Below are 26,504 nucleotides of genomic sequence, written 5' to 3'. Positions count from 1 at the left end.
TCTCAGAAATGTGTTTTAATACAGAGTATGGTGTGTTACAGAATGCACAATTTTTTTTTATTACACCAAGAAGGCATATTGCCACCTGCACAAATTCACAAGAGGTAAACAGTTCCCCTTGCACTGTCCTGTTGGTGGAACTATAAAGACCATGGCTTGTTGCGGTTCCCCCACCCTTGCAGCCCTTATAAGCGGGACACTTGGCCATGCTACAAAATGAGCCTGTATGGGGACCTCCAGCATGGTCCTTGATCCGTCCCACCCCAGCCTGTTTGGGTCTTATCCACATCCACCTAGGATGCTAGAAGCTCCGGAGATGCTTCGTACTGCCCAATGGACATCATCACTCTGCCCCTCTGCTCATTTGTGCCCTGTCCAATCCTGGTACTCTGCCTCTTTGTTATGCTTGACATGTGGGACACTAAGGACATGGTACACTGGCAAACAACCACTTCCTAAGCCCAGCTCGCTGACTTGACAATGAATAAACCTCACAGAAAGCTTCGCTTTTTCCATTCACTCCTGGCCTTGTGCCAGGAACAACCCAAGGTACCCAAAGGCCAAAGAACCACAAGGGTACAACGTCTAGGCACAGTTCCTCAGACACTGCAGGCCATGACGCAGCCAAAGTAAGAGCAGGTATGTGTGGACTTTCTGCATCATACAGGAACACATGTTACTGAAAATCATCAGCTGCATCAAATGGTATCCAAATGGCATGGAGAAGAAGGTATTGTTCATGAATGTCCAGCCTGGTGCACTCTTGACATCTGCAGCTGGTGTTCTGCCAGGGGATGCGGTACAGTCCTGGGCACATGCCAGCACCTGCTGTGTCCCCGAGGGCATGTGGGCAGAGTGCTTGTTTGGGTGCTAGGACGGGTGAAAGTGGTGGTGGTGGTGATGGTGGTGGTGCTCATGGTGATGGTGGTGTTCATGCCTCTGGATCACAGGCACCACGTAGCCCTCAGGCCCCAGCATGGGAGGCAGGTCCCGTACCACTTCATGCTCTACCACAGTAGGCTGGCCATGCCCTTTGAGTGGCGAATGACCTTCTCTGCCCTTCTGCCGGTACCGCTTGTGACCATAGGGCTGTGGTGGGGGCTGCGGTGGGGGCTGCGGCAGGTGGTGGCCATCCTGAGCACTCTGGGGCAGTGGCATAGCCTGCAGGCCATAGCTGAGTGCTTTCCCTGGCTTACTGCTGCCTGGTGCCCCGAGAGGTTTTCCTGAACCTTTGGGAGACCTGAGGAACTGCTTCTCCTGTCCCTTGAGCCGAGACTGCGCAGCCAGGGCGCGGGCAGCAGGCTCACTGGTTGGTACGACATGCTCAGCCAGGACCTGGGACCTGCGGTGGTGTATAGCGTGGGCGTCCGACTCCTGCGATCGGGACCGGCTTGGAAAGTGTGTGGCCCTGCTGTGATGTTCTTGCCTGGCCTGCTCAGGTGGTGACCCTAGGGACAAGACACAGTGATGGCCCAGAGTAAGGCTTGGGACACATGTCATATCTGCGCTATGGGTCTGCAACAGAGGTAGCCTTCTGGCTGGTCATAGCTCAGATGGACACATACCCCAAGCTGGGCATGGAGAAGAAGTAACAGCTCAGTCCCAGGCACATCTTACACTATCTGGGATCAGCCCCTCATTAAAGACTCAGTGTCAGTCCTGAAAGGGGTTTGGCCACCTCTCCCCTTGTCCCTATTATGGGTCCTATTAGGGAGATTCTCTACTGCATAGTCAGAACCCTGTCTAGGATATAAGCTGGGGTGACAAAGTTGAGTCACATCAGGCGACACTGCAGTGAAGGAGCATATCCCCAGCCCCAGACAGACAGAGATCACAGACTTCCACAATAACCTGGTCACAGCTTCATGAAATGCTTTAAACCCTTAAGGTCAGCCCTGTGCAGTGGCCATGAGGCCACCTAGGGGTCAAGCTCCCCTCTAAAACCCTAGGAACCCCATCTACCTCTTCAGATGCCCCTATCATCAGAGGATTGACACTCTAGTGCAAAGCATATGGGACCAGCTCATCCCAGGTGAGGGTCACTTTAGTCAGGGACTTCTAGCCCAGGTTGTCTGAGACAGCTCGGAAAGGAGCTTATCAGAGCTACTGCCACAATGTCAGACTCTCAGGGATGCCTAGTGGAAATTGGGGGTGTGGACCTCAGCTGTTAAGAGTGCCAGGCAGGCTGCAGTTCATGTATCTCTAAAGGCTACAAGAGGCACAAGAAAGGAGGCACACTGAGTAGAGAGGACTACAAGTGTTTACAGTAACGGCTGCCCACTTCTAACAAGCTGGCAACTCTAGCCTGACACACCAGCTCCCCCGGCTGGAAGGTTCCTTAACCTAAATCTAGCAGTTTTACATCTTCCTTAAGCTAGAGTATGTCTCACACGCATACCTGGATGTTTAAAACCACCTTGCTTTCCAGGGCCCTGCCAGGGACAGGAGGGTCCACAACCGTGAGTCCACAACCAGGCAGAGGATGATGGTGAGGATACTTGAGACCCAACACCATGAGAGTCCCAGAGCCCCCTGCCTGCTTGCACCTTCAGGGAGGCCCTGTACACAGCCGTTAGCTACAGGGTGAGAGTCCGCCAGTACCTACCAGGACCAAACTTAGACGTGTAGTTCTCGATGCCAGCGAGGTCTAGGTAGTGGTTTCTGCGCTCTGTGTTCTCATCCACACAGTAGGGCCCTCTCACAGAGCAGGGCTGGGGGTCAACGCTGGGCTTCCTGTGTGGAGCGGAGAGGAGAGGCCTGACCATTCGCTCAAGTCCAGAGCTTCAGCCATCATATGGCAGGAGTGTCTGCAGAGGGGGACGGCGTTCTAGGAGGCCTAAGCAGGGACTTTGACGTATACCCATGGTCCAGAGAATTAAAGGTCCACCAGTTCATTATGGCAGCCTACCATGACCCAGGATCCCAGCACAAGTCTCTCAGCCTTGAGTGGCCCTCAGCACTACGGTGCTCTTTAGCCACCTAACAGGCCACAATGGCCCCTGCTCCTTTCTTTTGGAGAGACATGGTGCTTAGCCCCACCCTCGCCCTTCACAGCACCCAAAGTCTACCTATTTCATCACTCTGCCTGACAGGCCATCAGGAGACCTGGCCCCACACACCTCACCTGCTGTAGGCAGACAGCCTTCTGTCGGCCACTCGGAAGTCCTCTGCGAGCTCACTCTCTGTTCGGCCACGAGTGGGCTCCCGTTCTGAAAGAAAGGAGGTGTACCCTCTCACGCCTCACTCATTTGTTCACTCCTTTGGAGTTCAGGCATTCACTCATCCCCGACTGACCTGCTGATCCATGCGTTCCCTCAAGCATTCTGCCTGTTGGCCTTATGAATTCATACACCCACTCACTCTTTTTTTTGTCATCAGGTTGTTTTGTTTTGTTTTGTTTTTCGAGACAGAGTCTCTCTGTCGCCTTGGCTGTCCTAGACTAACTTTGTAGACCAGGCTGGCCTCAAACTCACAGCGATCCCCTGTCTCTGCCTCCCAAGCGCTGGGATGAAAGGCGTGCGCCACCATCACCATCATATAATTTTTTTGAGATATTTTTGAGACATTGTTTTTGTTGTTGTTTAAAACATTTGTTTGTTTGTTTTAGGACATTGGTCATGCTATAATGAATGCCGGCCTTGAACGTTTAATCCCGTTGGCTTCCCTAGTGCTTGGATTGTTAACGAATTACTTCTGCTGCTCATCCATCCACTCACTAAGTTAACAGTTTCGTCCCCTGCCAGGTACCAGGTTCTGCTTGGGTCAAGTGGAAACGAGAACATTTTGACAGGAAGTGGTTGGGGAAGGGCAAATGTGAAGCCTAAATTAGGTGGCTGTGGAAGTTGCCCGCCCCTCCGTGTCTGCCTTAGGGGCGGTGCTCAGGGAGATGGCACCATTTGACCAGGAAGGCTCTTGGCATAAGACCCCCCTCACCTTGGCCAGTGGGAGGACATTCCTTCCTCTTGCTGGATGGTTCAGGGCTGACAGTTAGCTTCACTCGGAGGGTCTTGCTGCTGCTCGAAGGATGGTTGACAGAGGCATCGACAACCTCATAGATGGTGTGCATCAGGCTGGACATGTCCTGGGACCAACATGACATACTTCGAGGGACATTTCTTCCTTTACTAAGCATGTATTCACCCCCTGGCCACAGCAGGCACCTTGGGTCCACTTGTTCCCCATTAGACTGATTTATACCTAGATTTGCCCCACCATGTCATACATGGCTTAAAGGTGGCCCTGCTGCATGTCCTTGAAGCCACAACACAACTCTGACTTTTATACTCCAAAATATTAAATAAGCAAGCAGAGAAGCTTATCTGATAACACTTATCACAGCACCAATGTCTTGTGGCCAATATAGATGCTTCATTGGCCCTCCTGGTCACAGTTCAGTGGAGTAGGGGGCATTCCAAGGATGCCAGGCTGCCCTGTGAGGGACCACTGGCCCTGGCTTGGCCTGGGAACATCACAGCTATAAAGAAAGGCCATTCTGGACTTGGTAGGGAGCCGTGTGCAGTCTGCCAGTGTAAGGAGACACACACAATAGCTGGAGGATGTGAAAGTGGGCTCTGCCTCTCCTATCAGAAAAGTTCTCATCGTCTTTTTCTCCAGTCAGGGCTCATTTTGTCTCGGCATTATCTGTCCGTGTGTCTACCGAGCGTCTGACTCATGTGGGCATATTACCTCTCTGGTGACTTTCCCACTGTTGTCAAAGTCATACAGTGTGAACGTCCACTCCTGGCGGTTGTCTTCTTCCACTGAGACATCACACTGGAGGGCCTGTAGGCAGTGTGCAGGGGTAAGAGACAAGGAAGAGCCACTCAGGACTTGGGACTGGGAACGCCCCCCAGATGTAGTCCTTCCCAGTTTCTAGCCAGGGAAGGGAAGCTCAAGGGCGGGTTGGTCTGCAACCCTCAAAGCCCGCTGTTGCCCAGCTCCACCCGTGCCTTCCTAGTGCGTGGAGCTCACTTCATGCCTTTGACTCAGTTTCTCTCCTGTGGCATAGGTCTCTGCTCATGCAGACACTCAGGATCACTTTGAGTAAGAGCAATTAGAACCGTGTGTTTCTGCCGCTCCCATGCCTTTTGTTCCCAGTAGTGTTGGGCACCCATCTGCCCAGCATTGTCAAGGTCACAGCAATACCATGCAGAACACCAGAGGAGCACATTTTGGTCCTGCTTTAAGGCCTCAGAGAAGCTGAGGAAACCGCAAGGCTGGAATGGCCATGGTCCCCATTGAGGGCCACCACTATTCATCTTGGGCCCTAGGGACCCATTCACTCATGCAGGTATGCAGGGGAGAGGACTTACGTCAATGTTCAAGTGCTTCTTGCTGAGTCTTAGCGGGCCCTCGCGGCTTGCTGCCTTCTCCTCCTCATCTACGCTGAAGGGCTGTCCTTGGCCCTGGTGGCCCTCAGACTTCTCAGGGGGCAGCACAACTGAGGGGACAAGAGGAGGTGATGCAAGGGCCTGTCCCATGTGGGTAGCGTGAGGACAGGGCAACTGGGTTGACTATCTCTGCTTTTTTCTGCGTGGCCCTGAGCTAAGAGCCTGCTTCTATAAAATAAGTAGAGCGTCAAGAGAGGCCTCACCTGGGTTAGCATGCAGTTCATAGTGGCTCCCAGTGAGCAGTCTGTCCCCACTAGGCTGACATAGTAGAGATGGGGTGGGAGAGGGGCTTTTAAGATCAAAGCAAGAGTGCCCTCCCCCCATGAGTCCTTAAGGAGAGTAAATCCCTGAATCTCCAGGCTTCTCATTTTCACGGTGATTTTTCCAATGCCTTCAATCCAGAACCCACTGACCAGGCCACGTGTGGGCTATCTGTTGGCCAAGCAGTCTAGTCTTCTGTAACTCCCAATGTGGATGGATAAGAAGTTTCTGGGGCTCATATATTCTCTGGGTCTCAAGCTGTGTCCTCAGGAGATGGGCCCAGGGCTGTTGGCCACATGTCTGCCCAGGTATGAGCTGAGAGGAAGTTCAGTGCCTGACTCCAGCAGGCAGTGCTGGGAGCACCTCGGGGCTTCAGCAGATGTCTGAGGATGGATCTATAGGTCAGTGCACTTACTAGTAGCCTGTAAGAACCTATCGCATCTCGGTGGGACTAACTCCCACCAAAGATGCAGGCATAATGCAGTGACTCAAGTGGAATTCAAGTCACAGGTGGCATGTTCATCAGGACTGCTCCACCACTCCACAGCTGGGGCAGTAAGCAGCCATGATGCTAGCTCAGAATTCAAGAGCCCTGGTCCACGCAGCCCGACCCTCCCTGCTCAGTCCCGTAACTACAAACACAGAATAACCAAGTGTCTGGGGACACTGTGGCTCAATATTTTGCTGCTTCCATCGACAGATCCAAGCTCCCGGCTTGGTAAGGAAGCACAGCTGATTGAGGCTGCTGTTGACTCAGGAGCTAAGTGCTTCTGAGACTAGGAACCAGCTGATCCTGGCTCTTGTATGCCATCGTTGAGGGTTCTGTGGTGTGAGCCTTAGGGTCAGGGTGAAGTCTGGGAGAATCTGCTGAAACTAGACTCACCTTCTAGGGAGCCCTTCTCCTCCCAGAAAGGCCCATCCTTGAGGTCTCCATTGGGCAGCTCCTGAAAACAAAAACAAAAACAAAAACAGAGCAACATTATGACCATGAGGCTCAGCAGAGCAGAGGGAGACAACAGAGACGTTTCTTTGAGGCTAAGACCTGAATAAACACCAGCATCAGGACCTCAAGAGGCGTCTCGTTCTCTGGGCTCACAAACACCAGCTCCTCCCAGCTTCACACAGCAGAATGGACAAGTGCCGTGTGCTGGAGTTATTTCCAGGACTGGGCCCCATTGCCTGCAAGCAAAACCCACTTTCCAAGTGGGAATCTCCCTGAATTCAGCCACAACCCTGCTAGCCCACAAGTACGAGGAGCCTCGAGTGCAGGAGGAACCCTAGGTGACACTCTGCTCCTGGCCTAGCTTGCAGGGCTTTCCACCAAAGCTGTCCCCCACCCCCACCCCCACAGTACCCATGGGATGAACTCAGGGTAGCATTCACTGGAGCTGCAAAGGGGCCACCGCCTCCCCCAGGGCTGAGCTGAGGAGCAGGGACGGCTGCCAACAAACACCCTCAGCCCACAGCTGATCTCAAGATCAGTTATGGAAAAAACGGGAAGGACTTCAAACACATCCAGGCGATGTTTAAGCCAAGAAAGCCTGCAGAACAAAAGCTCACATGGTTCTTGTAAATAATCCACAGAAGCGGAGGCTACGAAAAAAGGAAATATAAAATGTGCCGTGGAAGCCATCTGCCATCAAAGGGCCCTCCGTGGCAGGAGAACTCAAGGCTGCCAGGAGTATTTCCCACCAGTTTCCTGGCGTCTCTGTTTGACTCCAGGTGGCTTCAAAGCTTTGAGAACCCTCAAGTAGATGGGGAGCTGTGATAAGACCCCTCCATCTGGCCAGCTGGCATGTCCCCGGGGATAGCAAGGGCCAAAGGATGCTTTTGGTTTGTAGCTGGAGGCAGGAGAAAGCCAAAGTTCCTCAATTTTATATCTCACCCAGAAAGCCAAGCGTCCCAGGGACAGTTTGTCACAGTCTCACCCTGTCAGTGACCACAGGAACCAGAAATACCCGCTACCCTATTCCTCACTGTAGAGAACATGTGGTGCCTGGCAGGCTGCCTAGTACAACCTGGTGGGTTCATGCCCATCTACAGATCACAAAGGACATACGTCTCATTTAGACCCAGAGGATATTTAAAAACCTGATGCCTTTGGGATGGGATGGGATGGGGAAAGCATTCTGTCCCTAGTAGCAAAACCAGACAATAACCATGAAGAGTAGCAGACATGCTCAGGTGCATGGGGCAGAGGCAGGAGCGCAGCACGATTCTGGGCAGTTTTAGCTGTGTGAGGACAAACCCAGTGATAGTCCTCCTGAAAGGAGAAACCAGGATAGGCTTGGGGGCTCCTTAGAACTGCCCCAAACCACAACAAGGGGAATAGGGCGGAGCTTCTCTCTAGGTCTTTTTTTTTTTTTTTTTTTTTTTGGCTGTGCACCAGTTGTGGGAAACACAACATTTGAGGAGCCCTCACTGTAGGAGACCAAAATGGTCAAGGCTGAATGACTAGGGCCAGGAAGTAGGGGAGACCCCTGCTCATATCTGCATCATATAAGTACCACCAGAGTCTTTTTCTCTCTGGACCTCCCAACTCATAGGAACCATTAGGGATAGTGTGCGTACACAGCTCGTTCTTAGGATGTCATTTAAGGGACCACACTGGAGAGCACCTTAATGAGAAAACCTCCTAATTACTAAAGAGTCTCCTCTACAGCTGCTTATGGTAACATGTGCCTTTAATCCTAGCATTTGGGAGACAGAGAGGCGAGAGACCTCTGTGAGTTTGCAGGGGACCTGGCCTACTTAGTTCCTGGACGAGGACTATATAATGAGACCCCTTTTCAGAAAGGAAGAGGGGTGGGGGGAAGCGGGAGCCCTCATTCATTCACTGATCAGATAACCCACAGACTCGAGGCTCAGAGGATCTGACTTTAATGAGGTGCAACAAGGAGTCCGTCCTGCTCTGTGAAGCTCTTTCAGGTCTGCAATGCATAGTGCCGTGTCCTCAGACCGGATGCCTGAGCCTAGAGGAACAGGGAGCAGCTCATCCCAGCTGAACATAAAACGAATTTCAGGAACTTCTAAAAACCTGATCTCAGTTTTTTTTCCCCCTTTGAAGCCAGAGTAACTTGAAAAGCTTCAGTTCTCGGTCCTTGAGTTATGGAAGATCAAGGGACGCAAGGTGCCGTGGCTAACGAGTCCTGTGTCTGACTACAAGTCCAGTGGTTTCATGTCACTGCTGAGAAAACACAGTTACGCAGGGAAACCAAAGCTGGCTGATGGCCAGGGAGAGGGTCTGAGACTTGAGTCACCAGGCCCAAGGGCAAGGGGAGCAAATGTGAAAGCGGACATCTCCTGAGCCAGCTGCACCCACCTTCAGGTGATGGGAAAGCTGAGAGTGGGGAGGATCCCCAAGATTCTGGTAAGTTCTGGGACTATTTCTTCCCCCATTAGACTCTTGGTCAGAGAGCTTGAATCCTTCGTGAACAGCTAAGTCTCATCTTACTAAGAAATTGGTGGGTACTGTACCCCAAGATGGAGATCCAGCTGCAAGGCTAGACCTTAGAGTTGCCAGTCTCTGACTTGCTACAGATGCTTGTCACCAGTGTCATCCTCCATCCTGTATGTGAGGCTGGAACTTCTAGCTTTCATGGACACCTTCCATTTCTTATTTGAAAAACAACCTTGAATACCAGATTTTGGAGCCTTGGATGGGTTACACGCTTTAAACGCATGGTTGGGTGGGGAAGGCAAGGGCATTCAGTTCAGAAAGGGAGCTGGGAGTTGAGCTTAGTGGAAGACAGCGTGCTTTAGATGCAGTGCCCAGCATATCAAGAAAAGAAGAAAAATAAAGAAGATGCTGCACAAACTCTAGACTGGACTGGTCTCCTGGGACATTGCCAAGGCTACAATCATAGGCCAGAGCTGCTATAACTGACCAAGGCCACACCATCTGTGGGCAAGGCCACTGCCGCAGACGATCAGCACACACCAAACCCCAGAACATGAGGATTCTAAGCACTAGCCCAGAGGTGGCTGGAGAGGCTCTGGATCAAAGGAGAAAATGGATGTTTGTGGGGGTAATTCTGGCCTCTCCCTGGTGATTTAAGTCAAATCTGTCCTGCTTACATAGAAATGTCCTTTAATCTGCCCTGTTTTAGTTAAGTAGAAGATCCAGGAGCTTTAATTACATCATATAAAATTTGTACAGGGCCACCGGCCGGACATGCAGCCCCTTCCCAGTGCAGCCAAGTCCCTGTAACTTAGGCTCACAGGAAAGGCTGTCAAAGGCAGACCACATTATACACCCCTGCTGTGACAGAGTCTGGTGACCCCAGGCCCAGGCAGACTCTCCTGTTTGTCAAATGTCCCCGTTCACCCCAGATCCTCTTGAAGAACCAGAAGAACCACATCCTCTGCCCTGCCAGACCCTCTTGCTCTGGCCTCTGAGAAGTCACTCCTCTCTGGTCAAGCTTTACATTCTCAGTTGCTAGACACTGATGTCCAGGTCACCCCAGGTGTCCTAGCCAGGTCAGCAGGGACCCCAGCTTCTTGATGAGGCTCCAGCGTAGCATTCTGCACACCCCAGTGTCTGACCCACAGGCACCTCCCTCCAGTACTTGCCCTACTCCAGGTGGAAAAATCACCAGCTCATTTTCTGGTCCGTGATGGCTGCTCTCCTATCCACTGGGGACCAGTGTCATGACTGTGGAGCCCATGCCACCGTGGAAACATGACCCATGACTATGGTGACAAGCATCTATGGTATGTCTGGGACTAACTTGTGCTGGCTTATGGAGCTCCTTGCCCTGCTGCTAAATACATGGATAGTTTACATCATACACATATCCCCTTTATTCACATCCAAAACGAGGGGTCCACTGTTCTCCACATTCCTGCCCTGTTTCATCATCCCACAAGTTATTCAAGAGGTGACAAGGCCTCAGGACCAACCCAGGTCACAGTCCTCAAACATTTCCCAGAATTGCCACTGGGTGGCAGCAGCAAGTGGGGCTGTTTCCCGCAACAAACCTGGAGTCCTAGTTTCCTAAGTCAGAGGGCACACTTGTCCTGCTGTCAGCACAGAGTAGGATCAGAGATGGTGGCGCCCACACCCACCTCTGAAAGAGGGTCATGTTCCTGAATCATCACATGCCTGAACCTGCAGGACTTGGGAGACCATACCTCGGAACAAGCACAGGGCAACGGGCCTCGGGACAACCATATGCTGCTACCTGTTCACTGCCCGAGGTGTCCTCAGACTCAGAAATATGAGAGCACTGTCTCCACTTGGGCCCCATGCAAGCATCCTTTATTCCTGTCCAGGGAACAATCTGGAAATCTAGTCTAAGAGATTCGACCACATCTTCCTTCCTGAAGCCAGGCCCAAGGACTTCTGCTGTCAGGAGAATACAGGCCCAGGCAGAGGAGAAACTCAGGCCTCTGGTGGGAGTAAAAGCTCCCATAATTCCCTATTCTCTGTGACGAAGTACACGTGACCTTCGACTAAGTCCACAGCCTTGTGGAAGCTCTGGCTCCACCTGTCAACTTTTAAGTTCCCAGTTGTCCATCCTCAAACACCGACTGGGATGAAGGGCCAGATCTTGTCAATGTCTCTCTCAGACATGGGGTGAGGTTGTGGGGAGAGACACACAGAAAGACTATAGATAAAGTCAGGTAAACAAACACCGAGACAGAAACAGGCAGGGATGGGGAGAGAAAGAAGTGGAGATTAGGCCTTTAGTGGGTACTCTAGGGTAGAGGAGAGAGAAGGTGGGGCCAGGGCAAATAAACTGACACTGTCCAGAACTGTGCCCAACAGGGCAGCTGACACAACAGGGCCCCTGCGAAGGGTGTGTGGCCTAGGACATGGTTACCAACTACTAAGATGTATGCTCGCTCCCGCATTAGCTCCTGACCATTAGAAAAAAAAAAAATCACCCACGTTAACCTCCTAGTTCCCGGCAGAGCCCTGCAACCATCCTACCCAGATGCAGAACTCTCCAGAAACATAAGGCAGAGGCCACCAGGATGACCTGTGGGGCAGCTCTGCAGCGTTAGTTAGTCCTGGCCACTCAGTAAAGCTGGTGCTGGAGCTTGAGGCCATGCTAAGAATAGCTCGCTGGTGGGACGACAGAGCTGCAGGACCTATGTGAGCTCTATGCCCTGTTTGTGGGGTCAGACAGGAGGTGGAGGGCACACGGGAGAGTGACCAGTAGTGCCCTCAAGTGTGGGTTGCAAATACCTTGCGGGCTATGCAGAAGAGCATAGTGAGCTGGGAGAACACCTGGGCTTCTGCTTGTAGGCTGTTGACATACTGGGTGTGGAATTAATGTGGGCATCACACATCTCAAGTTCAGGGCATCACCCGTAGACAGATTACACTTGGAGAGCCACAAAGAGCTGTGATGCCCTGCGGTGTCTGAAGCCAGGTCTGTCACAGTACTGGAGCCAGTAGGGTGAGGAGGGAAATGAAGGAAGAAGGCTGTAGGGTAGAGATAGCAAGGCTAGGGCCTCTTCTGCTGCAGAAGGTACCAGATGGAGCCAGGACCAGAAGCAGGAAACAGGAGCCTAGGAGGAGACAGTGGGCAAAGTGGGCTGCAGACATCTTTGGAGCAAGGAAGCAATGGATGGGGGAGGGGGATGCAGCGTGGGGGGAGGGGGAGTGACTATAGCTTTGAAAGTACTAAAGTGCAGGGGCCTTGCTCCTCTCACAGTTTTCCAGGCGTGGCATCTAGCACCAGGCTCCGAGGAACAATGTTTTCTTAGGAAAAGGTGAGGAGGCCCACTCCGCCTGCCGCCTGGGTCTGGAATTCCACTTCCAGGTGCCGGCCGGCTCGTCTGTCTGGAAACGCCTGACCAGCTTTGAAGTCACGTCTCAGTTTCAGCAGCTAAGCAGTTTCAGATGTGACAATCTAGTTTTATGGGCTTAATAATTCCGACACATGTGCAGTAGGGGCCCAGGAGTTCCTGTGGGGCCTGGCGGGTCCTCTGCAGGGGCTGAGGGCCATGAAGCCCTGAGTGCCTGAATCTAAAACAAGCTGTTTTACGGATAGTGAATCCAAAGCCCCATCCCAGAAGGGAAAACAGCAAGTGCACGTTGGCTTCTCGCTTCTTTCTAAGATCTGCAGGGTGTTTTTATTCCACACACTCATTTTTTTTTTTCAATTGAGGGAGAGAGTCTAGAACCAAAAAAAAAAAAAAAAAAAAAAAGGAATTTATAAAAGATGAGTAACTGGGAGAGTAACAGGGTTCCTGACACACACACACACACACACACACACACACACACACACACACACACACACACACATCTTTCACGGCACTGTTTTGTCCTTCTCCAGGCCAGAGAAAACAAATTTTTCCATTATCATCTTCCTCCTGTTCCTACCACAGTTTCCCAGCATTTCCACTATTTGATTAATGATAGAAGTTGTAACTCGGGCTACATTCCCAATACTCACTCACCCAAAAATACACTGATCCCCAAAATGGTCCCTCAAAGAGCTCACATTTGCTATAGGGATTGATTAGCCACCCGTACCATGGGCAGCTGGCCATCTACTGTCCCCGTGCACAGAGTTCTAGACAGGAGGGAGAAGGTGAACGTGTCGCTGGTGAATGCGTTGCAGGATGCACCTTGACACTTGCTGGAGAAACTTGTGCAGCGTGAGATGCTGCCAGGGAGGTCATCTGCAAGTGGTCAGCAGCCTCCTTTAAAGTCTGGCAGCTAGCCGGGTGGTGGTGGCCCACGCCTGTAATCCCAGCACTCGGGAGGCAGAGGCAGGTGCATCCCTGTGAGTTCGAGGCCAGCCTGGTCCACAATGCAAGTCCAGGACAGCCAAGGCTAAACAGAGAAATCCTGTCTCGAAAAAAGGGGAAAAAAATAAAAATAAAGTCTGGCAGCTAAGACTCTCTACCCCTCAGTCAGAGAGAAGGGTTCAGGCGACCTGTGTCATCCGCATTAACCCACACAAGTGGAAAGCAGACTGCTGCTAGCTCCATACCTCAGCAAAGAAAGGGGGCTCCACATCCTCCCAAGAATCCATCTCCAACAAAGACATCCACTGAGGACCCACCTTGAAACACAGTGCTGTCAGCACACGCATTAAATGCATGAGTGTGAAACCTGTACATAAACATGTCTGTACTCACTGCACATGCAAATGCACACAGGTAGGCACACATACGCATGCACGCACACAGGCATGCATATTTACCCGGAGAATTAAATAGCCATAAGCATGCTGACCACTTGCCTTGTTTCCATTCTCAGCCCACTGAGGCTGTTTTTGGTTTAGCCCTCGGCGTTCCACAGTCACCTTGCCAGTGGTCTACACCTGGGCATGCTGACACCACAACTGTCCTCCACAGAAAATGATGACCGAGGCTGGCCAACCTTCCCTGATGGTTGACTACTCATGGGTCACAGGGCCACAGAGAGGTTGCAAAGTAACAAAACAGAAGCCACGCTCAGCTCATCTGCCAGACTCGGGATGAAGGTGGACTCCGTGGCCTTTTAACACAGACCCCACACAGATGCCTCCACCTCCACTCTTACTCAGGAGATCACCAGACATCTTTGTTTCCTTTCATTCCTACTAAAGCTTTATGTTTCTCCTTTCAAAGGCAGATTAATTCCAAAAGCTGGTAGAGAACCCTAAGTTAGCTTTTGTTTTACTTTAGAGGGTACTGTGTGATGTGCTGTTCTTACGCGAGATAAGCAGGCTGAAAACTGGCGCCAGGCCCCTGGGGAGCTCACAACTCAGGAAAAGCAATAAATGGCGTTCATTTTTGTTAAGTGCTCTCTGTCGAGCTCTGTGGAAACATACCCTTCGCTGGCTCTGCCGCCTGGCTGGGCTGTGGAGATCAAAGCGGGCCTCAGAGCTACCCTATCTGGCAGCAGCTGCACGAAGGCCTTAAAGAGAAAAAGGACAAACCTTGGTCCTCCAAACCCACCCTAAGGAAATTTAGTGGGGTCCCTGTTAACAAACTTGCAGTGCAGCCTCTTAACGAATAATACTGTTTTAGAAACGGTACTAGCTCCAGGCAGCTGAAGGCCGCACAGCCGCAGGGAGAGCTGAAGGGAAGTAAGCCCAGGGTCATCCAGACACAGAAGAAAGCTTGGACATAGCAGGGGCTCCTGGAATATGAATGAGGTCCAAGGGACTGGCTAGCGGGCCGAGGATATTCTGGCTGTCAGGACTGGAGATGGCCAGGAGGAGATGAGAGCTCTGACCTGGTTACTTTGCCCACCGACCATGGGCAGAGATATGGTACCCACTGACCCCTCACTGCTTAAGGAGCTCCAACACACACACACACACACACACACACACACACACACACACACACACGGGGGATGGGGGAGAGCGAGAGCGGGGAGGGAGAGGAAGAGAGAGAGGCAGAGGCTCCTGTTCAGTCCTTTATGCATCAAGAACAACACGAGCCCTGAGACCAAGTCCAAAGAACCTTCTGGGCAGCTTCCCCTCCCTACAGATGAACTGATCCCCTCTCTGTCAGGATGTGAATATACAAAGGCAAGCCAGTGGCCAGCTCCTGCTGCCTTGCCATGCCTGGGAGGGATGGGGTCCCTAAGGTCTCCCCACAAACACTCCTGCCCACTAAGGTTATCAGATGGGGTTGGTTCCTCACTCCGATCATGTTCAGCCACGACCAACTCCACCACAGCTGGCTACTGCCCAAAGCCCAGCCCGCGGCACCGAGGATAAAGTGCCAATGGGATATCTTCCCAGAGCCAACACCAGCTGTGTTTTCAAGGAAGCCCAAATTGTTTGAAACAAGTCTGAAGTAGAGATAAGAGTTTATCCCACCTCCTTGCTCCCCAGCCATGGAGTGGATCCCAGAATCCCCCATACGGCCGCAAGCTGCAGGGGGGTGGGGGAGGGGACAACGAACTTCCTCAAGGGCTCCCTGTACCCTTCCAGCTGTTATGTCTGTCCTAGACAGTAAGTACCCTCCTGGAGCCACAGGAAGGCTGGTACACATCTTTGTTTACTGTAGCTTCTAGGAGGCAGGCCACTGTCAGTTCTCTGTATATACGTCCCCTCTTTCTGGAATGTGTGTTGTTTACCCCTGCCTTGGGGGCCTTTGCACTGTCAGGGCCCCTGTGGTGTCAAGGCGGCCTGTCCTCTATGTCCACACCAGAGCAGTACCCTAACCATCTAGTACACCCTCTGCACCGTGCAGAAGCCCTTGTCTGGCTTCTCCTTCAGCCTAGAAATAGCTGAGGTGAGCAGGCAGGCAACCCTGGGGCAGAACAGCAGTTCAGGAGTGGCTAGGGGGATATGCAGGGGTGGGTGCTCAGGAGTCTTTTACAGGTTGGGGTCCATGTTCCAGGACTCAATATAGCATGACTTAGTGAACTGCCAAGTCCCACTGTCCCTGAGTTGCCTCCTTTCTAAAGAGGTCTCGGGGCAGGAATTGAGTGGCCACAAGGACCTGCAGAATAAGCTCAAGCACACGGGGGGGGGGGGGGTCTGTATCCAGACCTCCTCTCCTTCTCGCCTCGTTCTGAAGACCTTTCCTCTTTGACCTTTGACCTTTTCTCTTCAGATGCACCCTGATGTGGCTTTTCTCACCTGCTTAGAATACGTCTCGCTTTTATCCCAAATACTTTCTTAGCATCTTCCTTACCTCCACTCCGGTCCACACAGGTTAGGCTGCTAGATGGTGCCTGCTGCAGCTTGTATTCTGTCGTGTGTGTTCTAGGACCTTCTTTGTAGGCCTCATGTTGAGTTATGTCTACCCCCTGTAGAGTCATCCCATCATTTTGGACTCTGCACTCCATAGGAGCTCCGCTCAGGCTCATCTACTTCTCCCTCCACTGCTCACTCACCAGTTGTGGCCTTCTGGAACCCATTGCTTCCTGGAGCACAATTCTAAAGCATATGGAGTGCCCCCCCATCTTTCCAAGGAATTTGTCAAAGCAAGTATAAGTGTGGTTTCACTTTCCGCCCCGCCAATCTTTCTTGAAACACAATGCCATCTTCAGATCAGAACTGGCTCTCCCAAGCCCCGGGGAACTAGGCTCCAGGACTCCCAGCAAAGGTGAGGCTGACCTAGTGTTGATGGAAGCAGACAGCAGCTCCACCTAGTAAATCACTATGGAGTCTGAGGGCCAACAGAGAGAGAGCACCAGGAAAGAAGGACAGGCCAAATCCACAGACACTCCACTCATCTGGGAGACCGGTGGGCATGACTTCCTGAACTAGGTAAGGTACACAGGGGGCTCTGAGAGTACGCGTGCACACGCGCGCGCGCGCACACACACACACACACACACACACACACACACACAGCAGGAGGGCAAGGGCCAGGGTTGGATGGAGCTTTAGAGACTGATGTACAGTCTAGCTAAGGTGCCCAGTCAGCCATGGGAAAGGAGGACTGAGTGGCCAGGGGACACTGAGTTTTGGGTGAGCAGCCAGGACTTCCTTACCAAGAGTACCAACAAGACAGGAAGGCTGTGAGTGCCCTGTGCAGGGTAAGCAGGAGGGAGGGGAAGGGTCTGGCCAGTCCACCTGTACTCTGAGTCTCTCTGGAAGAGCACTGCAGGGCCCTGCAGTGAGGGCGGCAAGAGAAAAGTACTATGTTGCCAGGTGTGTGTGGTTTCTGAGCAGGTTCTTCCCCAGTCAGAATTCAGTCAGGCTTTCACTTTGAGGAGATACAAATATTCATTTCACTTCACTGGAGACATCAACTCTGGATCTCCACATCACAAGCATTAACAGAAGCTAGGAGGGTCTTGCCACACCCCCCCAACCCCATCCCTGTGCCCCCCCCCACCCCCCACCAGACAGGGGCTAGCAGAACCTAAGATTCTGGGGACAAACAGCAGAAAAGATATGCTTCATAACACACAGAACAGCCTTCGCAGAGCTCTGGACACTGATCCACCAGGATGCCTAATGGTATGTTAAAATAATCTCCATTTGAATTTCCGTATTAAAATATTACATGCTTTTTTTTTTTTTTTTAGCTTCTCTGATTTCAGGGCTCAAAACTAGCCACGGCTAACTGAGAAGATTCTGAGGAACAAAAGTGAAACAAATCCTCCCTTCTGGCTGCCGGGCTTCGTTGCCATCAGTGCATTCCAGCTGTGCGTGGCAAACAGGATCGAACAGACCCAATTTGTTCAATGTTGGCATGAAGGGCTGCCAGCCGGATGCTGCCAAGTCTCCCATCAACGTGAAAGCTGATTACAGCACACGCCAGCCCAGCAGTGGGTGTAGCTTGCTGTGAGGCAGGTTGGGGGCCAGGAAGGGCTTTTTGATCACTAACAGGCTTATCTGTAAGCAGCAGCTCCAGCGAGCCACTCTTGCCCAAGCCAGTGCTGTGCTTCTGCCCAGGATGGTCCTGAGCATTCAACAGCCCATATGTGTGTGCCTGGTGAGGGGGCCAGCACATGGGATTATCACTTTCACATCTCATAGCCTGAGACAACGCTGTCCTCTTTAAAAGTAGCCGCCCATGTTCCAGGCCAGGCTTCCGTGCTACCTGGCACCAATCTCAGTTAATAAAACAGAACGGAGTCTGAGGATGACCCTCCATCACCACTGGGTGGCTCAAGAGGAGCCCACTTGCTCTGCCCCATGCTGGGTGTTCACAGTAGGCAGAGGAGCACTCATGCTTTGACAGCTCAAGGATAAGGACGGAAAGCCAGCCGAGCAAAGGGGCTGGGAAGGGGGCAGGGGCTGTGTGGATCACCTTTCCACATGCCACCTCCAGTGTGTGGAGCCCAACTTGAGGCACATGTTCCAGTGACTGGAGCCATCCCACAGCCGCATGCTCTTCCTGAATCTATGGCCACCTGGGCCCCACCCAGCCCTGCTTGTCAGCATGACTACCAAGTACTTGATGGATGAAGCACATGAACAGTGTCCCAGTAGGACCAGACAATCATGTGTAGCAGGAGGGCATATCCCACTCTTTCACACCGGGGGGGGGGGGGGGGTTCAGTTTCTCACAGAACCCAGGAGAGATTCTAGGGGCCTGCACCACAGGCTTGCACTTCACCTGCCCCCAGGGTCCTTTTGCTGAAGCACAGAACTGATTTCTCAGACACGTTTGGCTCTTGGGTTCAGGACCCTGCCTCTTGTAAGAAGAAAACTCCACCAGGAGGCTATAAAGGGAAGGCAGACACGGCAGGAACACACCCGTCAGAACTTTCCAGGCACAACTGTCCTGAGCTGCTTTCCTGTGCCTCGGGTTCTCCTCAGAGCAGAGCCTTCATGAAGAAGCCAGATGACAAGGGGGTAATGTACCATTCAGTGCTGTCCACATAAGAGCCGGCCACAAGATCATCCACAGCAGCTCCATGAACAGACAAGATCACCATCCAATGCTAACCTCACCTTCAGTAGTACAGCACGCATGCAGGGGCTGTCCACGTGTGCTTCTCCACACAGCTCTATAGACCTCCTCCATGTCCAGTCAGGACATCGGCCTTCATGAGCCACTGTGGGTCAGCTTCTGCATAGTCTCCTGAGGTGATGCAAGCCTGTCCTCATAACCCAGAGACTTTCTGACACAGGCAACATTCCTGGGAGCCCCTCTTAACTGTAGGAAGAACTGGTCTATATCCACAGGGCTCAGCTTTCCTAAGCACAAGGCTGACCACTGTGCTTCCTAACCACATGTGGGTGGTCCTACTGCGTGTTGGCAGGGCCTGGCCAGGATGAAGCACATGAGACAGCCTCTACCAAGCTCCTACACCCCATGCTAGACCCTTACATCTGTCCCCTCATCTCTCCTGATATCATTATGAGATGTACATGGCCTCAAGGCCACAGGAAACAAGCTAAGCTGAGTTCCAGAGACATGCGGAGCAGGCCACAAGGCCTGGCCACATAGCTAAGCCATAGCATGGAGGCTGGGGCCAGTTTGCTGCCTCCTGATCATAGGGGAAAAATCATGTTTTAGTTGGCTCTGGAGTGGGGCTCCCAATGCTAGCTCCGACCAAGATTTCGACAACCTCTGTGCGGATGACCAGTGGGTACCGCTGATGTCACTACTGAGAGGCTTGGGACTGGAATCATGGCTCTACTTTCTAGTTCTGGCTTACCAAGAAACAGAGGCCACCAACTCCCATCCCCGAGGCTACAGAGCAAGTGGCAAGGGATACAGAAACACACACAGAAACACAAAATTTCCACACATAAATTACTCAGCCACGAGTGGAACTATAAGGAGGTAGCCTTAGTTCTGGAGAGGTAGTGCCATTTGCCGCAGTGGCCCATCTGCTCACAAGGCCAGGGGGAAGCCACTGCCCCACTTTTATTAATACTTGCAGCAAGCCAAAACTTTTAGCTCCCTCAGTGGCAAAATAAACAGCTGTGACTTGAAGCTGTCTTAGAAACCTAGATATGACAAGCCACCCGGGTCCAAGCCTTAGTCCTAGCTGTCTATGAAACGCCCCCAAGTCCAGTGGGGAAAGATGTCTCACATTTTCAGAGCCTTGTCTTTATATGGTGGTGCTCTTCCGGTGCAGAGGTGCTCCAGCAGAGAGCATTTGATGATCTTCCTGGGAACCCCTCAAAGAACCTGAATCCCAGGAAGACTCCTCCAGTGACCAAATTGCACAGGGAGAGTCTGTGCTGGCCAGCCCTATTCCCTAATGTAGACATCAGGAATCTGCCCCTCCAGCCTCTGTGGCCGCAACCCTAACTGTGGCCTCATATGCTCAAGTGTCCCAGAGCTCCTGTCATAAGACACCAGAGGACTAGCCAAGCATACACTGTCCCTCAGTGGCAGAGTATAGCAAAGCAGTCTCAAGGCCTCCCACAAGTACCAGACTGGGTCACTGACACACTGGCTGCAGGGCACCTGGCTAGTCCTTGAGCCCTTCACCTCTGAGGTAACTCTAACACCTTCTGCAACACAGGGATAGCCCAGTGGTCTGTGCGTCCCTTCCCTCCTCTGTTTAGCCCCATCTATATCTTGGGAGGTGCCTAAAAACATGGTTCTCAGCTCCCTCAGGTTGCCTCCCCTCTCCTATGGGCCTTTCCTGCAAATCAGTCAGGTGGTTCCCTGAGGCTTCTGCTAATTCTAATCCCCTGGTGTAAGAACCACTCAGCTCAGCTCATCACAGGTGATGTGGGGGTCAGTGAGACACCTGCAAATCCAGAAGCACAGAAGGGGCAGGAAGTCAGTGCCATCTGACTACTTGACCTTGAGGATTCTCAATGCTCCTTGAGGTTGCTGGTCCCCCAGGCTTGTTCCCCCTTGATGTTCCTACATCAGAGTGAGCCCCCAAGCCCCTATGCACTTGTGTGCCAACATCTCAAGAGCCAGACTGGGTCCCAAAAGCCAAACACAGAGGGCACGGGGAGAATAAGGAATGACAATGGTGTGGTGTGGTGGTTGCCACTGGCAGGAAAGCTATCCCTTCTTCTAGCCTGGTACCTCCCTTCCGGCTGCTCTGTGTGCAGTCCCAGGGAAATACTGCTTCTTCTTGGGGGCTACAGAGCTTAGCAGTTGAGGAAGAACCGTGATGTCCCCGTCATCTCCCCGGAGCTCCATATCTCCCCTGCAGATGTCTTATGGTCCATGTGCCATGCTTCTGTGTCAACCACGGGGGTGGGGGAGGATAGGCAGTGTTCAGGCTGAGACAAAAACATGAGGTTCTCAAAGGCTAACATCTCCCTAACAGAAGCATGTACATTTGCAGACAAGGCGGCTCCTGGCCCAGCTCCAGGAAATGACCAGCCCACCCCTGGCCAGCAGGAGCAGCAGAGTTAAGGGGCTGAGGCTTGACAGCCAGCTCCAGAGAATTCTAGCCAGAGAAAAGGAATCAAAGGATGAGTGGGCAAGCTTTCCAGATCTCAGGAACCTGTGGATGACATGATAATGAGGGCTGACAGGTTTTGCTAGACGCCAAGGTCTGCACAGTGGATTCAGCCCCTAAAGGCACTATAGGGTTTCACACTGGTCACTTGCATATCTTCCAACGTTATCTATCTCCTTCTGAAAGGCACGGCACGGCAGCACACAGAGAGTGGCCATGTAAGTGTGGGTGGAGCTGGTGAGTACCATTGCGAAGTTCCAGTTTGCCCAAGACAGCCAGCCACACATAGCCCTCAACGGGCTAAGCAGAGTGTCCTTCCTGTTTGCAAATACGTACAGCTGTAGAATGGCCAGAAAGCCATGGGCACAGTTCTTGGTGGCCTCCTTAACTTACACACAGGAGATTCCCTCAGCGTCAAGTAAAACCCCACCACTAGAGTGAGCAGCATACTCCTTCCTCGGGCTCAGTGAAAATCTGTGTTTAATTCACGACAACAACAAGACAGTGACTCCTGTCTTCTTAGTAATTTCCTGCCAGCCTCAGGGGGAGCTGGAGAAATTAAAGACAGCCTGGTGGAAGAAGTGACACACATAGGAGCCTATCCTGTGTGGAGCCTAAGCCCACTTTGAGCAAAGCCACCACCAACTGCTGGCTGAACTACAACCCCATCGGTACTGTCTCAAAGCCTGTGACCACAGTCGTTCTGATGTCACATGCTTCTCTCCAAACCATCACTTGGCCATTGCTAATAAACCCACACCCCTCCCTCCATATCCCCGCAGGCAAGGAGCCACACAGGTGCTGACCCACAGCAGAGCTGCTGGGAGTAGCAACGATGGCCACTCAAGGCAGACTCGAGTGGTACCCAGGAGACTGTCAGACGGACATAGATGCATAGGTCCATACAGCTCAGCAGCAGAGTCAAAAGCAACTTTATCCTGTTGGTCTTAGGGGATGGGGAAAAAGCATATGAGAAGCCAGAAGAGGAGATGCAAGTCTCCCAAGGACCTGACACAAGTCACTGGGAGTTGGTGGTATGGAGTGTTGTGTAGTTTGATCAGGCTGGCCTTCCTCAGGACACAGCTCCTGGGAGGACATTAGGTTGAACAGAACTCTGGGGACTGTGAAAAGAAGGATTTGAGAAAGGGCACAGACCCAACACTGACTGTCTGCACTGACTGTCCAGACAGAAGAAACAGTGTGAGGACAGGGTCCCTACCAGACCTGGGCAAAAGCTGCCTAGCGCAGCTCAAGTGTCCAGGCACAAAGGCAGCAATGCAGCTTCAAAGTACCTGACCCTAGTGAGGGCGACTGCTGGCCAGGAGCCATAGCTAGATAAGGAAACCCCAGGAAATCCAGTGTTGTTGCTTAGAGCTACTTAAGCTGGGCCAGACCCTGCTCTTCCCACTTTAGAAAGGCCTTATCATAAAAGGACAAAGCTGAGAGAAACAATGCAGAGCCAGAGCCCACACAACGAGAACAAAACAGAAAGTGGCCCAAAGTGTGGTATTCACGGTCCTAAGATCTCAGCTTCACTTCAGTAATTCCACAACGACACAGGAAGCTGTGCACCCGCCAGGGGAGACGCTCTGGCCCGCACACTCCAGTGACACACATTACCTCATCAGCTAAATTGTGCCCCATTCCGAACGAACACTACTGCTCTCAAGTGGGGATCCCGAGGGCCGAGCCTAGGCCTGCTGCTAGGGAGAAAGAGCCCAGGCTTGACAGCTAAGCGGTAGGGCCAGCCTACACGCTCTCCCATGGCACAGACAGGTTCCCAGAGACCAGCCCCAATTTTGTATCTCTGGCTAACATGCATCTGAGAACCAAGCTGCCACCAAGAATTCCTCAGCAAATGTGAGCGGGAGCATGATGGACCTGGGCAGCTCTGGATACCTGGCCTGGCCTCCTCTCCCAGAAATGGCCAGGACATAACTATTTAGAGCTCCACTTGGACCCACAATACACCAGCATATGCACGTTTAGGGCGACAGTGGATCATCCCAGGAAGCACAGATCCAAACTCAGGTCAGGGCCACACAAAGTATTCACAAACACCCAGAAGTTTCTCCTATGAACCTCACAGAGCTCTGGGCCATTAAGGAGCCAGCAGAGGGGAGCCAGTTGTAGAAGAGCAAATGTAGTGTTCTCTCTAACATCAATTACCTCTTGCTGGCAGATATATGGGCGTTTCACCAAAGCTCCACTACATCTCACCCCAGGGGCCTTGGCCCTCCCTGAGCAGTTCTCGGCTCTTACACAGGACACTTGGATAACCTACTCTCAGAATACTGGGTAAAACTTGTAGTTTAGGGGCACAGTTTTCCCACTGCCCATCTGTCCTGGGCGGGGGGGGGGGGGGGGGGACGACTGTGGTCAGCCCTCTAAAAGAGGTAAGGCAAGAGTAGCCCTTAACTTTTGACAACTTCACTGTGCAAGTAGCATCCACCAAAAGAGGGGGTGGTCCCTCAACTCCTCAAGCCTGGGATACTGAGACCATGGCCTCCAGCTGAGCCCCAGCTCAACTTAACCAGCTCCTCCTGCCTGAGGGGTGGAGCCACCAGTCCACTCCAAACTTAGGGCTTGGGGATTTCAGTGCCTCCACCCAGCCCCCTCTGGGATACTGTGCCAGATGCTGGGAAGGGACAGGCTATCCTGGCCAGCCATCTGAGCCGTGCCTTTTGCATCTCCCAGTGATAAATAGGCACAACTCCTGGCATATCTCCTGGTACTACGAAGCCGGTGGTTGCGCGACCCCGCCCACCTCCCCGCCGCCTACCTGCTTGTCCCGTGCGCGATGTTCCACGCCGCCGCCCGCGCGCCGTTCGGTCTCTTCCGTTCCTTTGCGGCCGCTCGGGTACGCAGATACCACGAAGCTGTCCCCTGCGGCCCGCCCGCAAACGTGGCGGGAAACACGGCACCCACGAGAAGGAAGGAAACCGTGAGCCTCGCAGGGTGCGCTTCTGTCCAGTCAGCCTCGCGGCGCCCACCCGGTCACTCCCCAGAGCCCCAGGGCTACGCGCATCCGGAGACTCGAGGCGTGTCCCACCCGAGGGCGCTAGGCAAGGCGCGCCCCAAGCTCGGCGCTCGGCGCTCGGCGCATCCGGCCCCCGGGGCCGCCTTGCGCCCTGACTGCGCCCGGACTCACCTTCGGGGCTCTCTCTCCTCTTGCAGGCTGCTGCGGCTGCGGCGCGGCGGGAGGACACGGGGAAGAGGGAAGGGACAGTGAGTGGCGGCGCCCACCCGCGCCTCCCAGCCTCCGGTCCCCGGGCCGCTCCTCACCGTGCTTGGACTGAAATTTCCCCATGTCGCCGCCGGGCCTGGACCCACCCTCCGGCCGAGCTCTCAGGTGCACGTCCGAGGTTCGAGCCCGGGGCGCGTGAACCGCGCGCCAAGGGCCACTCGTGGAGCCTGGATCCGGGGCGGGGCAGTCGGGCGAGGCTTGGCCCGGCAGCCCGGAGACAGCGGCGCGGGCAGCGGCCGGGCTCTCTGTGAGCGCGCGCGCCCGCGACGGGGCTTTAACATCGGTTCTCGCAGCGCCCCCCGCGGCCGCGGACCATAGCGCACTGGACCGGAGCGTCTCCTTTACACTAGGGCTTTACTAAGCAGGCGGTTGGGAACCCACGCGATTGAGTTCCACCACGCTCTATGCAGCCAAAGAGACTAGCACAGGAAACCTGCAAGTGCATTCAGGGCCTGCAGTAGACTCCAGGTTTCTGGCTCTCTGAGGTTTCTTGTAGGGGACAACCTCCACCTCTCACCAAACTTTGGTCTTGAGATCCCAGTGTTAGAGTCCTCTGGAAGAGAATCCTGAGGTCTTATAGGTCTTAGAGATTCTCTTGATTCCTTTGGCTGGAAGAGGGCATGGATAGACACAGGCTGGGTGTGTGGAGATGGGAGTGCGGAGATAGAAGGCCACTGGAAGCTCCCTTCCTCCCGCACTGATGAAGGACCGGTGCTGCCCATCAGCGTGGACAGTCCCGGCACCCTTCCCTTTGACTTTGGCTGGGACAGGGTCCTTGCTGGTCTTGTGGTTAGTCCATCTACCTCAGACCAGCTCCTCCGTGGCTGGCCAACCTCTCAAACCCCTCGCTGTCTCCCTTCCTGCAGCTTCTCCCTTGTTCTTTCTTGTTCTCTGTCCTGCTTATCTTCAGAGAGCTCTCTCTCCCCCCTTCCTTGGGCGCCAGCTTGCTCTGGTGCTATTTCTCTGCTTGGCTCCCTGCTTTGCCCACAGAGCCCTGCCCTCTTAGCATACATGGCTCCAGGAACAAACACATCATTTCCCCCCCCAGCTTTCTTGAGATGTGGTTCACATAACCTAAAACTCTCCTGAAACACAAGGTTCATGACCCAGTGGCCCTTCATCTGTGTGTGTCAGCACAGTCAGCTCTGGAACTTACCTTTAGCACACTTCTCCCAGGAAACCACGGATCCTCTTTCTTTCTGCGTATTTCCCTAGTCTGGCATTTCCTACAAATCGACTCATTTGATGTGAGGTCTTTTGTGCGCTCCCCCCCTTCCCTCCCTCCCTCTCTCCCTCTCCCCCATCCAAAGTCTATAGTCCAGGCTAGCCTTGAACTCACTGTTAGCTAAGGATGACCTTGGACTTCTGAAGTCCTTTGCAATTGTTTATACTGAGGATTCATCACTGCCAAAAAAAAAAAAAAAAAAAAAAAAAGCAAATTTGCCTACCTTAAACACGACCATGCCGCAGCCACGGTCATGACAACAGTGGAATGGACTCCTACCTATGGGCTCCTCACCCACCAGGTCACTCACCTAGCCTAGCCTCAACCCGCCCTTATCCGAGAAAGGGGTCTACGCACAACCAGCAACGGGGGAAGCAGGAAGGAATCCCAAGGAAGGACTCACTGATCAGTGTCCACAGCTGTGGGGGAGTGTTTGCCCACACAGCCATCACCGTCACTGAGGCCATAGTGAGGAGTTCCCAACAAGGACAGGCTTCCCTGTGCCTCGCTGCCTCCCACGATCCAGGCTCACCTTTGGGCGAGCTGGATGAGATTGACTTGGTCTATATCCTCTGCTTCATCCTGTTCAGGTGTAGGCAGAATGGCTTCCCAGTTGGTGGAGAC

The 26,504-nt window shown here is 53.0% G+C and overlaps 1 protein-coding gene across 1 annotated transcript; it reads right to left on the bottom strand.

Annotated features, from left to right (window-relative positions):
• NKD2 (NKD inhibitor of WNT signaling pathway 2) lies at positions 1-25,596 on the bottom strand. The gene is made up of 10 exons (XM_084781088.1): positions 24,694-25,596; positions 24,560-24,595; positions 24,191-24,294; positions 6,535-6,595; positions 5,313-5,440; positions 4,687-4,782; positions 3,934-4,081; positions 3,125-3,209; positions 2,606-2,733; positions 1-1,448 (listed from the first exon to the last, which is right to left on the bottom strand). The coding sequence occupies exons 1-10, from the start codon at positions 24,716-24,718 to the stop codon at positions 871-873; spliced, it is 1,389 nt and encodes a 462-aa protein (XP_084637214.1). The 5' UTR covers positions 24,719-25,596; the 3' UTR covers positions 1-870.
• Positions 25,597-26,504: the final 908 nt, after the last annotated feature.

The sequence above is a fragment of the Acomys minous genome (assembly GCF_964271855.1).
Source record: "Acomys minous genome assembly, chromosome: 5".
In the NCBI taxonomy this organism is placed as follows: Eukaryota; Metazoa; Chordata; class Mammalia; order Rodentia; family Muridae; genus Acomys; species Acomys minous.
Note: the sequence above shows the minus strand (reverse complement) of the source record. Positions and strands in the feature narration are given on the sequence as shown.

Bases quoted from the DNA above. Each gene is read 5' to 3' on its own strand.
- NKD2 (XM_084781088.1), bottom strand. From the start codon at position 24,718: ATGGGGAAATTTCAGTCCAAGCACG. The intron at 5,441-6,534 runs GTGAGTCTAGTT...TTGTCCCCTCAG, and splicing joins GGAGAAGGGCTCCCTAGAAG to TTGTGCTGCCCCCTGAGAAG. The intron at 4,783-5,312 runs GTAAGTCCTCTC...CACTGCCTACAG, and splicing joins AGAAGCACTTGAACATTGAC to GCCCTCCAGTGTGATGTCTC.